Here is a 17,171-nt window from a genome sequence, read left to right as displayed (position 1 = left end):
CTGCTTCTAATGAAAGCACTGAAACAAACATGTAACTGTCTCTCCTCACAGGTATCAGACCACAGAACTGAAAGGTGTAAAATAAAGAATAAATCTGGAATACCATTTTTCATCACAGAGGTGCATGAAAAAACTCAAATTGTATCCTACTCAAGGTCAGAATGACGATGCCCAAAACATATAACACTTAATGGCTGTACTGCATTGGCAAATCCTTACCCTTTAAGAAGAAAAGTTTCTTTGCCCACTGAGATAAAAGAAATTCTACATAAATGTTCATTGTTTGGGTCTTCATGAACTGCAATTATTATTCAATGACAATAGTTGTAATTTACTTTCTTTTCCAGTCAAGAACATTTCTCACTTTGTGGAAATACAGAGTAAGAAAAAAAATGACAACTCGGAGTCAACTCCAGTGTAGAATCACAGAGAAAAACTCTCCTGCAACATCGTAATGAACACACATTCAATAATAAAAAGAATGTTTTAAGAATAAAAATTGTATTTTTAACCTTGGGCCTTTGAAACAATAGATGTGAAAATGGAAAACTTGACCATAACTAAAAAAAAAAAGACTGCAGGTAATGTTTGCACCAGAGGTCAGTAATTGAGAAGTCACTCTGTACATTTAAGCAATATCTGAAAAGTGTGAATTTATTTTGTGTTAATGTTGTCCCCCTGAAACCAACCAAGAAGCGAATTTTATGTCAATGAAAGTGAGCAAAGCATGATGAGAAAGTGGTTATGACAGGCTGTAAAACCTCTTTATAGCTTCCATTTTAGTTTTTTTTTTTGCAGTGTACAGAATTAAAATAGTGCAGATGGATTTTGTGCAAAATTGTTCAAGAGAGGAGGGCAACATGCGGTGCAGTTTCTTTTTTCCCCCAGCAGGTCCGTTTACTAAACAGCCATTTTAACATGATAAAACACAACGTACCACATATTTTGAAGATGGACTGAAACAAAAACAAAAAAAACAAGCAAAGAAAATAATCCAAACAGCATGTATTTACTGTATACAATTAGCAGCCTAGCAGCTAAAAATAGAACAAAGGGCAAAAGTCATTGGGGACTACCCAAGGAGGCATGGCATTATGGCCCCTCAAATAATCTCGGCAGACCTGAAACGGTTTCCTGCGTTAGTCAAAAATAACCAGCACATTCGTTTTGCCACCCAGCATGGCTTCCAGACTTCGACGCCTCGGCAGTCAAGTCATTGTGAAGGCGGAAAAGGTTCTCTAGCAGCCTGGACTCCACCTCTCACCGACAAAGAGGAAGGCTGTACGAGTGCGTGTGAAAAGAGGAGGGCGATGTCCAAGAAGGAGGAAGGAGGGGTGATGGTGGTGGTGGGGAATGGGAGTAGTGGCTAAAACTTTGGCTGGTAGAGGGACACCCGCCCGCTAAGGCACCCAGAAGCCAGCTGGCAGTGTGTGGGGGAGAACTTGGTGGTGAGCACGACGTCGCTATGGGAGTAGATAGACCTGATCTCCCGCAGGCAGCTCGACTCCTTGGGCAGGCAGTCCACCAGTTCGCTGCACTGCCCGTCGAAGGCCATCAGCCGGATCCCGTAGCCGTAGGGTGAGCAGATGAGGCGGCCGTCGGGGCTGAAGCACAGTTCCTTGATGTAGCCCCGGCCCACGTTGGCCTCCTCGATGTAGTGGGTGAGCTTGAGGGAGCAGCGAGGGGAGATGGGGCGCACTGGAGTACCTTCCTGGAACTCGTACACACACGTCCACTGCAGAAGAGGAAGACCTGGTGTTACCGTTTCCACAACCTCCCTCAAGAACAAATACGGGAGAGCCAATTCTGTGCTTCCTCACCTAAGAGTTACTAGCTTGCGATATTATTTCACATTTTGGTTAAGTGTTTTGCCAAGACTCGTTAGAAGTGTCAGTGTGACGTAAGCTTATGCTTTGAGGCAATTTAGGTTTTTAAGCCTGCATCTTAAAAGGCAGAGCAAGCAAGAATAACAACTGTTTTCTGATCATGATTGAAAAATGAATATTCACTTGTTGATAACAGAATTTAATAATACTCTAGTCTGTACAATTAATTTTTTGCAAATGATGATGCTTATAATAGGCAATGGAAATCTCAAAAAATAAAAGCATAAAAATAATCCAAATGAATTTTTCTTAAATGATCCTGCACTGCAATGCTTCTTTGTCACATACCTAATAGTTTAATATTTCTTATAAAGCGGTTTTGTATTTTTGCTTGAAATGTTCCATTTCTGTTGTAGCAGCAATGCTTGTGTGGTAGAATTAGTATGTACAGAAAGATATTTTACCCTTTTCACCTTCAATGAAAAAGATTTGGGCAGTTCAGCTCCCGAAAATCATTTCCTTAAAAATTCTGGCAAGATGGCCCCCTAAGAAGCTGAATGTGTTGGGATTCTGACAAAAACTAGGATGTCTAAAATGGGGTAAAGTGATAAACTGTCCAACATCATCACGATAAGGGAGACATCCGGACCGAAGTCCTGTCTGGAGGTCTCTTGTCTATAATCCACCGACAGGCTAATCCACCAATGAGGAACCTGCTATAGGTGGTGAAGAAAGCTATACCTGATGATGTAATGACCAATTACCACTTGTGATATCTTGATTTAAAAGATACCTCACAGTAAAACAAAGTTTCAGTTTCTCCTTCTGAAACGTTCTGGCAACTTGATCGCAAAAGGAATTGTGTGTGACAGTGAACATCACTGTCTTACCTGCAGCAGAAACTAATTTAGCTGAACAGGAAAAATGCTAGAGACAGACCTCCAAATTGTGTAAATCAGAACTTTGCCCAAGACTACTTCTGTAACAAGGGAAAAGATATCTGGTACAAGTTTTCAGAAGAGCACCCCCAAATATAATTTTGCCTGATCAACTGAATAATACATTTGGGCTTTTGCTGATACTATTAAGATTCAAGGAGTATGCAGAGGAGGAGCTACAAAATACAGGCAAGCGGACTAAGTTTCACTCCACTCAAATCTCAACTTGCGGATCTTCCCAAGTTCTGAGAGCTCGTGCTATGAAATTTTACTGCAGCGCAAAGCAAAATACAGACTTCTTTCCTTTTCAAGCGCAACGTACAGTGCCTTGCGAAAGTATTCGGCCCCCTTGAACTTTTCAACCTTTTGCCACATTTCAGGCTTCAAACATAAAGATATAATTTTTTTATTTTATGTGAAGAATCACCAACAAGTGGGACACAATTGTGAAGTGGAACGAAATCTATTGGATTTTTGAAACTTTTTTAACTAATAAAAAAATGAAAAGTGGGGCGTGCAAAATTATTCGGCCCCCTTGCGTTAATACTTTGTAGAGCCACCTTTTGCTGCGATTACAGCTGCAAGTCGCTTGGGGTATGTCTCTATCAGTTTTGCACATCGAGAGACTGAAATTCTTGCCCATTCTTCCTTGCAAAACAGCTTGAGCTCAGTGAGGTTGGATGGAGAGCGTTTGTGAACAGCAGTTTTCAGCTCTTTCCACAGATTCTCGATTGGATTCAGGTCTGGACTTTGACTTGGCCATTCAAACACCTGGATACGTTTATTTGTGAACCATTCCTTTGTAGATTTTGCTGTATGTTTGGGATCATTGTCTTGTTGGAAGATAAATCTCCGTCCCAGTTTCAGGTCTTTTGCAGACTCCAACAGGTTTTCATCCAGAATGGTCCTGTATTTGGCTGCATCCATCTTCCCCTCAATTTTAACCATCTTCCCTGTCCCTGCTGAAGAAAAGCAGGCCCAAACCATGATGCTGCCACCACCATGTTTGACAGTGGGGATGGTGTGTTGAGGGTGATGAGCTGTGTTGCTTTTACGCCAAACATATCGTTTTGCATTGTGGCCAAAAAGTTCGATTTTGGTTTCATCTGACCAGAGCACCTTCTTCCACATGTTTGGGGTGTCTCCCAGGTGGCTTGTGGCAAACTTTAGACGAGACTTTTTATGGATATCTTTGAGAAATGGCTTTCTTCTTGCCACTCTTCCATAAAGGCCAGATTTGTGCAGTGTAAGACTGATTGTTGTCCTATGGACAGACTCTCCCACCTCAGCTGTAGTTCTCTGCAGTTCATCCAGAGTGATCATGGGCCTCTTGGCTGCATCTCTGATCAGTCTTCTCCTTGTCTGAGCTGAAAGTTTAGAGGGACGGCCAGGTCTTGGTAGATTTGCAGTGGTCTGATACTCCTTCCATTTCAAGATGATCGCTTGCACACTGCTCCTTGGGATGTTTGAAGCTTGGGAAATCTTTTTGTATCCAAATCCGGCTTTAAACTTCTCCACAACAGTATTACGGACCTGCCTGGTGTGTTCCTTGGTCTTCATGATGCTCTCTGCGCTTTCAACAGAACCTTGAGACTATCACAGAGCAGGTGCATTTATACAGAGACTTGATTACACACAGGTGGATTCTATTTATCACCATCAGTCATTTAGGACAACATTGGATCATTCAGAGATCCTCGCTGAACTTCTGGAGTTTGCTGCACTGAAAGTAAAGGGGCCGAATAATTTTGCACGCCCCACTTTTCATTTTTTTATTAGTTAAAAAAGTTTCAAAAATCCAATAGATTTCGTTCCACTTCACAATTGTGTCCCACTTGTTGGTGATTCTTCACATAAAATAAAAAATTTATATCTTTATGTTTGAAGCCTGAAATGTGGCAAAAGGTTGAAAAGTTCAAGGGGGCCGAATACTTTCGCAAGGCACTGTAGGTCATGGGTCACATAGAATTTGGCCAAGACTGTGACTGCATCCAGCATTTCACTCTCCATGGAACTTCAAAACTTCATCTGAACTCTGCCCAGCCAGTGTATTATTCAGAAGTGAATACATTGAGTATTGACACTAACCCTTGAAGAACAACTTATTATTGCAAACAAGTATATATTTGAGAAATATTAAATCAGTTAAATAATTAAATGTTACTTGTCTTTTGAGTGTTTATGAATCTATCTGTATAAGACTTATTCTCGATAATGAGTTATGGTCACTACATTTTCAACCAACCATGTATTATTAGCTATAGTATATAGCTGTTATTATTATTTATAGTTACTGAATGATTGATCCTTAATATACTACAGATATACACTCGTCTTGATTCATTTTTGGCATTTATTATTTGTGTGAATAAAACTGTGTACTGTTTCTTTTGATATATACAGTAAGCATGTTAACAGTTGTTTTGAGTTATTCCTAGAAGCCGCGAGGTATTCTGGGGCATTACAATTACAACTGTTTCAGTACATTCAAACCATCATCCCTACACTCACTCAGTTTACCTGCGAATTCTGGAATGTCAATCCTAGATGAACAGAAATGGGTTTTGTTGTATATATTTTTAGCTCTCCTGTCCTCCATTAAGCACAAATCCTATCTTGGAAACACCCACACCTAGACAGGGCTGGCCTGTACCCACCTCCTGGTCATCGGTGTTGCTGGAGCAACGGATCAGGGTGGCCCAGCCCTTGGGGTGCAGCTGAAGGGAGGTGATGCAGTTGCCCCTGTCCCTCTCTCCGGGGATCTCTGGAGTCAGCACCTCCAGGCTGTTTCGAGGAGATGCTCCTGTTCAAACAGAATGGCCAAAGACGCGGAGGACCACAATGTTACATCACAAGTAAGCAAGACTGCCAGCGCCTGATTTTTAAAAGTAGAGGACAGGACCACCACATGCATGTCTGTTCAAAATGTCATTAAAACCAGTTTAGACTTTAGTGGGCATTTCATTAGGACCTATGCTTTACTTACTGTATACATCCATGTACACAGAGCACATATAAACAAAAACATTCAAAACCAACCACAAAATGCTATAATACAGTAACTGTACCACAGACCTAGTGCTAAGAGATAATATGGATAAAGATGCTTTGAAATAATATGGAAACACCAAACGATTCAACAGATAGTTTTTTAAGACAATAGATAGTGTTGCCTAAAATATGAGGAATTTGTTATAAAGATACAGTGAAACATAAGGATGGTTACAAAGGTTCTAGTTTTGTTTTTTGGTATCTTACTGAAAGTGTGCTAGTAGCAGACTGACCTATGGATCTCATATAGCTTCTTGAAAAAAAAACTGGATGTTTACTACAACAACAAGACTGGGTCGTTTGTACCCTACTCCCACAACTCTTGGTGTAAACACATGCTTCCGAGTTTGAAATCCCCAATGCAAATGTTGTTTCTACTGGTGTCCTTTTCTTCTGGTTTCACCGTTGCTTAAATCAAATCCTTTTAATCTCTGATCAAAAAGATTAAATTAATTGAGCCTATCAGTGCAAGACTGTTTTTAGTCCAGCAATGCACTTGGTTGCTCTTTTCAGCCTGATTCCAGGTCACTAATGTTTTTCTTCTGTCTTGATAACCAATATTCTAAATGAGGTATTAGTAGTGCAATTTACAGTCCTTCTAGTTTAGTGTCATCTGCAAACTATCATCTGATTAGTTATAAAAATTTAGATCTCTCACCATCTTACTTTAGATCTAAAAGAGTATTAACAGATTCTTAAGGACTACAACCTTCAATTTGAGATTGAATCTTTTTATGACTTGCTAAAATTCTTCAGAACGTCTAAATGTGCCATATCATATACTCCATTTGACAACACTACAGTTGTTACTTGTTCAAAGACCACTAGCATATTAAACAGGATCTGTCTTTTCTAAATCCATATTTGAACCAAAAAGATTTGGTATCATTCATTATAATTGTCTCTATAACTTTGCATGTCACAGAAGTAAGACTTATTAGTGAAGAGTTACTTATTGTGTCACCCTTGTAACAGATAAAACAATTTTCCAGTCTTGGATTGTTCATCCTATTCTGTAATGAAAGATGCCTGTTCTGTCAATAGACTGAACCATTAGTGAAGTGAAATATTTCACCTTTGTTTTCAACTGAGTAGGATTACCTTTTGATGCTAAGTGAAAATGTAAGAACTGGGGAGTAAAAGACTTTTACAAGAAAGATTTTACAAGATGAGTGATCTCCAATTAAAGAGACTGGGAAATTACAGGCAAGGATGAAACATAACACAATTTCTGCTAGTATTCATTTGAGAATCTAAAAATATATAAACCGTTCTGTGACAACTGCAATATATATATATAATGCTTGGATTGAATTTTTTTTTTAAATGCCATAAGAGGTTTCATGGCCAAACAACAATTTACACTACAACTTAACTGAGTCCAGTTCTTCAAGGTGGAAGCCCTAAAAATCTTAACATTTTAAATGAGCACATAGCCAACCTCCAATCCTATACTAAAATAACTACTGGTAATTTCTGAAGTGTGGGACACACTTTTATATACATCATACAAGGTGGTTTACAGAATAATCTAAGGATCTTCACAATTGCATCATACTAAAGATGTGCGTTAGCCAAAGGAGCTATAACTGACTCACTGAATTCACTGGTAAAGTGCGTAATACACAGACCACATGCAAATCAAGGGCTGAATATTGCATTCTCAACGTTACAGGATTAAAAGGGGACTCTGCAGAAGTCAAAGGCATGCGCGTACCCTCCCTCTGTGATGGCTGCGATGGGATCTTGATGGACTCATTGCCGTGCCGTGAGCTCCTTGTGCACCGTGAGCCAGACGTAGAGTTGTCTGTAAAACACAGTATCGCGCAACACGTGACCTCCCTCGGAGTTAAATTATATATTCAACCCAGGGCACATACAACAGCGTGAACGTGAAACTGAGCTCTCACATTTTCGCGACAGACATGAACTGCAAGTGGGATCTCTCCAGTTGTTTTCTGAACGTTGATTTGCTTGAAGAAAATGAAAATACGATTTCCCATACAAAACAATATATATTAGAAGAATTAATGTTAAAGATAAAGTTCACCAAATTGTACTGGTGCAGGAAAAAGATATATAAACTTCTAAAATCAGCGGTTTTAACTAAGCTGCCCAAGCAGCGATATACCAAAGTGAGATGAAGTTCACACTTCAACAGTTTAAGTGACCTACTTTATTAAACTGCAGTCCCAATTTCTCAGACCGGTTATTAAATTGTTGTGACAAGAGATTTAATCTGTGATTTAGTTGCAAACCCCTGGTGTTCCCATGGGCGAGAGTAAGAGTTCCCACGAACTGTGACGTTATGTGGCCCTTCCTGCTCACTAGTCACTGTAATTACTAATGTAATGCAATGTAGGAGTGAATAAGTACAAGTTGTGCTGCAGACATTTCACCTCAGAAAGGTTCCAACGTGATATGCATGCAGAGTTAACAAGAAAGTTCCATTTACCGGCAAAACCATCTGGAAGTCAAGAGTAATATTTCTACTGGATTAAAAGAGAAATAAAAAAAATAGTGTTGCAGTTCCCCTTTCATCGTGATTCTAAGCGTGGAAAAAGAAAGCATGCATATTAAAGGCCAACCTGAACTTAACGTAGTCCTCCTGGCCCTGAGAATGCGGTAACTCCCCACATCCAGGGACTGAGTGAGGTCTAGGTCGTGAAGGATCAGCAGATAGCCAGATGACGTGGAAATAAGCATTTTGGAGCAGTCTGGCGTAAGACGCATCCTCATGAGATAGCGGGTGTGAAAGAACTTCTTATGTGGGCAGCCATCTTCTGTGAACCTGGAGGAAAGACGTTTCAGGACTGTTACTAACATTCCTAGTCAAAAACTCCCCACCACCCCCAAGTCATAGAGGGGGAACTTGCCTTAAACCTACCACCTGTCTGAATTTACTTCCGATTTTCCAAAAAATATGAAAACAGAACAAGTATTCACTCCCGCAACCCACACACAAATTTGCTACTGCTAGAAGCACATCTTTGTACCCTCCATTATTACCGTAGTTTCCAACATAGACAGCCATTTTTTCCATCTGAATGAAAGCATGATCAAGCATTTCCATACACTCCACTGGAAAAAGTAAGAGCTAAAGCAAAACAAAAGTCCAAGAACCTTCGTTATTGAAGGGAATTGTAACTTTCTGTTTACTGTCAATTTAAAGAGCCATGTGGATGGCTGAAGATGGAAAGAACTGGGGCTTGGTTCCTTCGTTGAAAATTAATTTGTGTTTCAGAAAGTGCTTCCAATGACACAAGATGACTTATAGAAAAAAACAGAAAAGTCAAATCACTGAGCTCCTGATGGAGAAGACACAGACAGATTTCATATCTAACAAGCCTGTCACAGGGTTTGATGCAGTAAGAAAACACATTTTTATGCCAATGGCACAACACTCCTATGGAAAACTGGACAATCACACATTTTTCATTATATATCCATTTAGGATAATCATTGTTTACCCCCAGCTCGGCTCACAGCAAAAACTCCTGTACTGCATGAGGAGAATAAGGATGCCACTTGCACCCTAAGAGCCAGGCTCTCTGAGATATTTCTACAAAACCACTATGAAAAAACAAACAAACAAACAAACAAACAAACAAACAAACAAACAAACAAACAAACAAACAAACAAACAAACAAACAAACAAACAAACAAACCTCAGTTTAGAGTTTTACCAAGGTTATTTTAAAAACAGTATGTATATATGAATAGCTTATTTTCTTTAGATTATCCTGCTGTATTTTTTATGCAATATCCAGAATCTTTAACTATATTATCCTTCATACCAATTTATACTATGGAATAGTACTGTGACAGTATGACATTGACCCTTGACCAACCTTTTGACACTCTGCAAGATCCAGGATGCCTGATAAGAGTCTGAAGGAAATCACAGGTGTCTCCATTTTACTGGGATCCCAGTTACGCTCCCAGCCCTCAGGCAGTTGTGGAACACCTCCCTAGAGGAATCCTTCTCACCGTCGACTACGGAGACCCCACCCCCATAGGGAATGCTCACTTGAGCAACGTTGGGTAGGTCTTTTTTTTTTTAATAAAGTGCCCCCCTTTACCTATTCGTGTCCCATGTTATCACGTTGCCATCGAAGCCTGAGGTGACGAGCAGCCGGGTGTTGGTGTCGTATTCGATGTTCTTCACCCAGCTGGCGTGGCCGTGCAGAGAGCAGACTTTGGAGTTCAGCTTCCTCAGATCCCAAAGGGCGATCGTGGTGTCATCGGAACAGGTAGCAAAGAGGCGGTTGTCCAAAAACCTGGAGGTAAGATGAAAAACTAGGCTGGAGAATTGGAAACACTCATTTACGAGCCCTTTGCCTTTAAAGGTTGTATTTTAGATGCATCATGTCAAGTAATTTGCCAAACTGCTTTATACCATACGGTGTCATGGGAAGCCAGAGCCTACCTGGCAAGCAACAAGCGCAAGGCCGGGAACACCCTGGACAGGGCGCCAGTCCATCACAGGGCAAGTGCAAGCCAATCATACATGGGTACAATTTGGAGGCCACAGTAAAGGCCGAAGGACAAAATGTGGCCCGGACACCAGGATAACTCCCTACTCTTATCGAGAAATGCCTGGGGGTCATGAAAGATCACTGAGAGTCAGGACCTCGGTTTAATGTCTCATCTGAAAATCAGTGCCCAACACAGAATAGTGTCCCTGCCACTATACTGGGGCATTAGGACCCACACAGACCTCAGGGTGGGTCCCACTAACACCACTTCCAGCAGCAACCATAGCTTCCTAAGAGGTCTACCATCCAGGTTACTCCTTGTAAAAATAATAATAATAATAATTGCTTACACTTATATAGCACTTTTCTGGACACCTTACAGGTAATGGGGACTCCTCTCCACCACCACCAATGTGCAGCATCCACCTGGATGATGCAATGGCAGCCATAGTGTGCCAGAACGCTCACCACACATCAGCTATCAGTGGGGAGGAGAGCAGAGTAATGAAGCCAATTCATAGATGGGGATTTTTTGGAGGCCATGATTGGTAAGGGCCAATGGGAAATTTGGCCAGGACACTATGGTTACACCCCTACTCTTTTCGAGAAACACCCTGGGATTTTTAATGACCATAGAGAGTCAGGACCTCGGTTTTACGTCTCATCCGAAGGACAGCACCTGTTTACAGTATAGTGTCCCCGTATTAGGACCCACATGGACCGTAGGGTGAGCACCCCCTGCTGGCTCCACTAACACCTCTTCCAGCAGCAACCTTAGTTTTTTTTCCAAGAGGTCTCCCATTCAGGTACTGACCAGGCTCACACCTGCTTAGCTTCAGTGGGTTGCCAGTTGTGAGTTGCAGAGTGATATGGCTGCTGGCTGCTTGTAGAATGTAGAATGTGTTTCTAAGGTTATTTAAAAACAGTATTCCTACCTATCTATGTATATGATTTTTTATGTAATACTCAGAATCATAACTATATCCTTCATATCACTTTACACCATGGATACTGTGAAACTATGGTACTGGGGCAAGCGGAATATGATTTGACTGACCTTATGTTGTTAACGCAGTCTTCGTGGGCTTCAACCAGAGTCTTGATGTGCTTTGAAGAAATGGGGTCAAACAAAAGGACTTCAGTCTGCTCACAAGCTACAGTCAGGACGGACCTAGGAGAGAGAAGAAAGCATAGTCAAAAACACACCCCAGACTTCCCCCATTTTTCAAGGAGGTATAAGTTTGTCAAGCCAATGATCATGAGTCCTATCCTAGACACCATCACCTCTGTAGTTGTCCTTCCCTATGGCTTTGGGGAATGGTGTCATCCCCTGCTCTCTCATTTTCAAGAGCCAAAAGTGGGATCAGTGAATAACCAGAATCCTTACTGATCCATGTATACAACCGTCCCAGTTTCCCTCATCCCATCTGCTTTCCTGAAATTTATCACTATGAATCCTCACATATAATAAACCAACATCAAATATTTTCTCTAGAGTTTCTGTAGAGCGTCGACTGAGTTTGCACATTTTAATGACCATTAACATTTGCAGATCAGCTATTATCAATCCGTTTTTTTTTCTTCCTGGTTAGTGCTTAAAAACATTTATTCCTTAACTTGCACAAGTATTCCGTCTTTCTGTGGTGTTCCATTTTGTAAAACTACAAACAAGATGTCTACACACTTTATGAACTGAGTACTGTATTCAAAACCCAAAGGCTCAAACTGAAGACCCAAAAGAGTAAGATAGGTTGCAGTATAAATCAGCAAAAAAAACTCAACACAGAAAACTGAAATATGTCAATTGCATAAATATTCTGAGCCCCTAGCTCAATATTTGATGGGAGCACTTCTGGCAGCGATTAAATCTGCAAATCCCTTTGGGGAAGCCTCTATCAACTTTGCACACTGGCTTAGTGCAATTTATTCCCCCATTCATCGTGGCAATTTTGCTCAAACTCTCACGTTGCTAGGGGACTGCTGTAACAAATCACAGATTCTCAACAGGATTTAAGTCAGACTTTTGAAGGGGCCTTTTTTAAGGACAAGGACATGCACTTTCTTATTCCTAAGATATTCTGGTGTAGCTTTAGGTCATTTTCCTGCAGAAAGGTGAATTTCTGTCTTTGTATTAGGTCTGATGTAGGTTTTCCCTCTAAGACTTGCTAGGACATTGCTCCATCTATGTCCCTATCAGTATCGACAGGCTTCCCAGGCCCTTCTGATGATAAACAGAGCTATAACCATGGTGCTTGAAAATAGGGGTGTCGTCAACTGAGTGATACATTATGTTGCGTATGCATCGGATATAGCTCTTTATTTATTGGGTCCAAAACAAAGATCAGTTCTAATCTTGTCTTCACGGACTACAAATGTTTTTTGCCACATGTGTTCAGTATCAATCAGGAGCTTTGTTGCAAACCCCATTTTTTCCCATTTCCCCCCTGTGTAGGTTGACTGAGGTGCAGATGTGTGGTGCAACATTGTAAGTCGCTCTTGGCCTCACAGTGGTGTCCCTAACCAGTTTCCTTCTTGCCCACCTGCTAAGTGTGGAGAGACAAGATCCGTCAAACAATGTCTGGGTGCTTTCCATTTCTTAATGAACACCTTTGCCTTGCACAAAATTATTTTAAGGTGTTGGATTTTTTTTTTATATATACGCTTCTTCTGTTCTGTGCCTTCATACAACTTTATCCCCAAGTCATCCTGAAAGCTCCTTGGTCTTCAAGTTTAAATCTTTGACTGAAATTCACAACCTGACTGAAGGACCTCAGAGAGCTAATAAGGTGCACAGGCAGGGAATTCTGAACACCTAAATTCATGCAGGTTTGCCAGAGCAAACTGAATAGCTATGCAATCATGACTCCCATTTTCCTTTCCAATTTATTTATTTTTTGCTTTGAATGTGTGGAGCAGGTTGTGTATATAATCAATATAAATTCCTATTTCAAAGTGTCATGACTGCAGCAAACATGAAAACTGTGCAAGGCTCTGTACACTAATAACTTAATAGGTGAGCTCATTTAAGACCATAATTCTCTTAGCTGGAATACATTTTTGTTGATAAACCTGTAATACTAGAAGTCACATCGAAAAAAGGTATTTCACCATCAAATCACATTACTCTCTATAACAGCTTATCCAACTCGGGGTCACCATGGCCCAGTGCTTATTGCAGGGAGCACTGGGCGCAAAGCAGGATACACCTGAATAGGACACTGATCCATCACATGGCACACACAGACACAAACACATACACACATCCTCCCCACTGATAGCTGGTGTGCGGTGAGCATTCTGGAGCACTATGGCTGCCGTAGCATCATCGTGGTGGGTGCCACACATTGGTGGTGGTGGAGGGGAGTCCCCATTACCTGTAAAGCGCTTTGAGTGGAGTGTCCAGAAAGGTCCAATATAAGTGTAAGGAATTATTTAACACATGCAGATCAGAGCCAATTTTCCCACAACACAATTAACCTACCAGTATGTTTGTGGACTGTGGGAGGAAACTGGAGCACATGGCAAACCCAGGGAGAAATGTCGTAAAAAATACATATTTTTTCACCGTTTGGTTTATAGAATAGCCACTACAGCACTTCTTGGGAAACTATGTCTTATATTATTCTACCCTGGTAGCTCTTATATTGCATTCCTCACTGTGATCTTTGCGATGACTGATTGGTCAACCCTGCATAGTAATCTAATCATTCACTGGTTTAAGTTAATAACAGATTTTCACCAGGGAAAAAACAGTCTCTTCTTTTATAATCTATCACAGATTTCTGTGCCATATCATGTACATATAGTATGGTGCTCTGCAATCACGCCCGAGAAGAGCAACTGACTTAACCCCCAGATTCAAAGTTATGCCCTACACTGACTAACTTAACCTTTCTGGTCTTCAACAAAGAATACTACAAGGAGACTTGACTCATGTATTCAGAGGTTTTAAAGGCACTGATAAAATCTCTTTCTTCAGAATCAAACAACCCAAAGGGCACCGGCTGAAACTACATTAAGCATAACATGAAAACATTTAAAGCTGATAGGATTTTTCACACTAAGGGATGTGGGAGCACGATACAACCCAACACTGTGGCTTCTTTCAAGAAACAGCTAGATGAGATTTGACATTTTTGTCAGCTAACAGCATCCAAAAGAGCTAAGTGGGCCAAACGATCCTCTGTTGTGTGTAGTTTTTCCTGTGTGTGTTCTGACAATGTTGAATGAGCTGTCAAGAACTCAGTTCCTTGTAGTTCCTTCGATCAATATCTCTTAAAATCACCATCCATGACATTCACTCCGTCACTGTTTCTCCAATCACGTTTCACATTTGGTACCAACTCTTAAACTCCCTAAGGTGTCAGGTTCGACAGATTCGATGCCATTCATCCATCTCCTAGTCAATTTTATCCCACAGTGGGTTGTGGGGGAGCCTATCGCAGGAAGCAAAGTGTGCAAGGCAGGATACACTCTGGATAGAAGAGCAGTCCATCATAGGGCAGAACGGACATACTTGCACCAGGGAGTTTTCCAAGAAGCCAATTAACCTACCAGTATGCTTTTGATTAGTTGAACGAAAACCCAAATTACCATAGATCAAATATTTAAACTCCATGCACAGATATCACCCCAAATTTCCATATTTAACCCAGGCCTCCACTACTGCACTTCCATACTGCATCACTCAGATCTTACTTTAGGCAATTTCGTAATTAAAAATGAGAACTGTCAACGACTCCCAAGTACTTTTAAAAACAACAATAACATCTGTTTGAATAAGCGCTTATTATAATATCAAGTTTTATAAACATTTATGGAAAAGACACAGGAAACGTATTAATATTGCACCCACTACGCGTGGGAAACCCATTTAAACCCTTAATGCAGCTCGGTTTTAAATCTATCATTTATATATTTATTTATAACTGCTTGATAAGGACCTTCATGTAAACACTGCAATTAAAATAGACAAACTACAAACGTGTACAGTGATTTATTCACGTGTGCAACTGGGCTCCAACACATTTTAGAAACATGTTCCAAGTTTTTTCTTCATTATTGCGCGAATGGCTGGCAGATTCGTTGCAGCTGTTGTATAGTATAACGTGCAACACTAAAAATGGCGCAGAAGAGAATTCGAGTATTTGTTTTAATAAATGCAGTACTCGGCACCTGTAACTCAGAGGGCCTAGCGATGTCACGCATATTTTTGGAAATTAATAATAATTAATTATAATTATAACACCATGCCCTCTTTAGCGAAGAGACAAACTGAATGGGAAGGCTTATTCTTTCCTTTTCCGTTAAAAAAGGTATCGACTCGTGAAATAAAACCTTAGAGCAGTCGGTCACATTAAATACATATGATTGAGGCTTCTGCTTAAGTCCACTCTACGACAAATGAATGCACGTCGTTAATTGACTGATTACGACGGAAAAGAGACTTAACTGATGATAAGAGAATTGAACTGGATAATGACAGCCATTATAAAAGCAGTCGCCAGACCTGAAATTACTAACAAAAAAAAGTCATCAAAAGTGATTTTTCTCGTGATCATGTATGCGTGGTAGTCAAAACGTTTCGCAATACGCACTACTAAGTTTGATCGTGAACAGCAATGTTAACCACACCTGATCTGGCTATGAGCCTCAGGTGCACGGGTGTTATTTCTGAATGTGGAAAAGCAGTTCAGGGCTATGGACTCGCACACGCACAAAAAAAAAATCATAGTGCATTTTAACAGATCCACCGCTACAAGTAGGAGTTGCAGGCTTCGTCTTACCCATCGGGCGAGTACTCCAAGTTAAACACTGCCCCGTGCGTCCTGGTGCTCAGATTGACGGAGTCCGCTGGGTTCATGGAGCTGTACAAGCTCGTCATGGTCCTGAAGTTATCCCGGGCCGGGTCCACGTAGGCTCCTCGACCCAGGCATCTCTCTCGGAGCGACCAAAACACGTTGCTACCGCTGCTGCTGGGCGACCCGGCTGTCCGGGGGCACGAAGAGCTACCTGGCTGCGGGGATTGCTTTTCTCCGGACTCGGCTCTTGAGCTCCGCCGGTGTCGCCTGAGCTGCCCGGGAGCCCCCTCTACCTGCTCGTCGCCATCGGCGGGGCCTTCCCGTGCAGGAGCCTCCTCGCTAGGCCCGTCTAACCGGGACCGCTCGGCATCTTCGCTATCACTTTGGCGATCCGAGTTCATCGTGGGGGCGGGGGGTCTTCGGTTGGGTCAGCTGCGGTTTTCAGAGGGAAGGGAGGAGGAGATGTCGGCGTTCGTGACTGCGGTTTCCCCCCGCCAACAGGCTCCAGCTCCCGCTCCCCCTCTGCTTACTCTATCCCAGTGAAACCGACGCCGAGCCCGGGGTTCGCATTACGGAGGACCCGAAAAAACCGGCGCCGTCTACCCCGCAAGCAAAAAAACAATCCCAAAGAGTCTCGGTGTACGTAATTTCCGTTTCCTTTCCCAATGCATCTGCCAAAACACTCCCGACTGACAACAAAAACTTGTTTCACCAATGTAGACCAGAAAGAAAACACACATTCGTGGGGTCTTAAACGCAGCTCAAGAAGGGTCTGTCTTCTGCTTTTGTTCCAACCTGAGCAGTCAATTAAACAATTAACCTCTTCTTATTTATGCAAATATAGGATTTTTCATGTCTTTTGGTGTAGTTGATTACTTGAAACATACACTTCATTAAATGTAGTTACCTTGAGAAGACCCCGGTTTACAGTATTACAATGATTCAGTTAGAGAAACACATCAGAGATCTAGGTGGAACAAAAACTAAAGACCCCCCCTGCTATCCGAGATTAAGACTCGGTTAGGTATTATCGGTTCATCCCGGTTAGGATTATCAAGAATTCACGACAAGAGGAC

The 17,171-nt window shown here is 41.5% G+C and overlaps 1 protein-coding gene across 1 annotated transcript; it reads right to left on the bottom strand.

Moving 5' to 3' along the window:
- Window positions 1-990: 990 nt before the first annotated feature.
- On the bottom strand, window positions 991-16,833 carry dcaf10 (DDB1 and CUL4 associated factor 10). The gene is made up of 7 exons (XM_088626345.1): window positions 16,081-16,833; window positions 11,352-11,465; window positions 9,899-10,096; window positions 8,404-8,606; window positions 7,533-7,622; window positions 5,422-5,567; window positions 991-1,735 (listed from the first exon to the last, which is right to left on the bottom strand). The coding sequence occupies exons 1-7, from the start codon at window positions 16,494-16,496 to the stop codon at window positions 1,367-1,369; spliced, it is 1,536 nt and encodes a 511-aa protein (XP_088482471.1). The 5' UTR covers window positions 16,497-16,833; the 3' UTR covers window positions 991-1,366.
- Between the last annotated feature and the right edge of the window lie 338 nt (window positions 16,834-17,171).

This window comes from Lepisosteus platostomus, chromosome 1 (genome assembly GCF_059453375.1).
Source record: "Lepisosteus platostomus isolate fLepPlt1 chromosome 1, fLepPlt1.hap1, whole genome shotgun sequence".
Taxonomy (NCBI): Eukaryota; Metazoa; Chordata; class Actinopteri; order Semionotiformes; family Lepisosteidae; genus Lepisosteus; species Lepisosteus platostomus.
The sequence above is the reverse complement of the archived record's forward strand: the minus strand, read 5'-3'. Positions and strand labels throughout refer to the sequence as shown.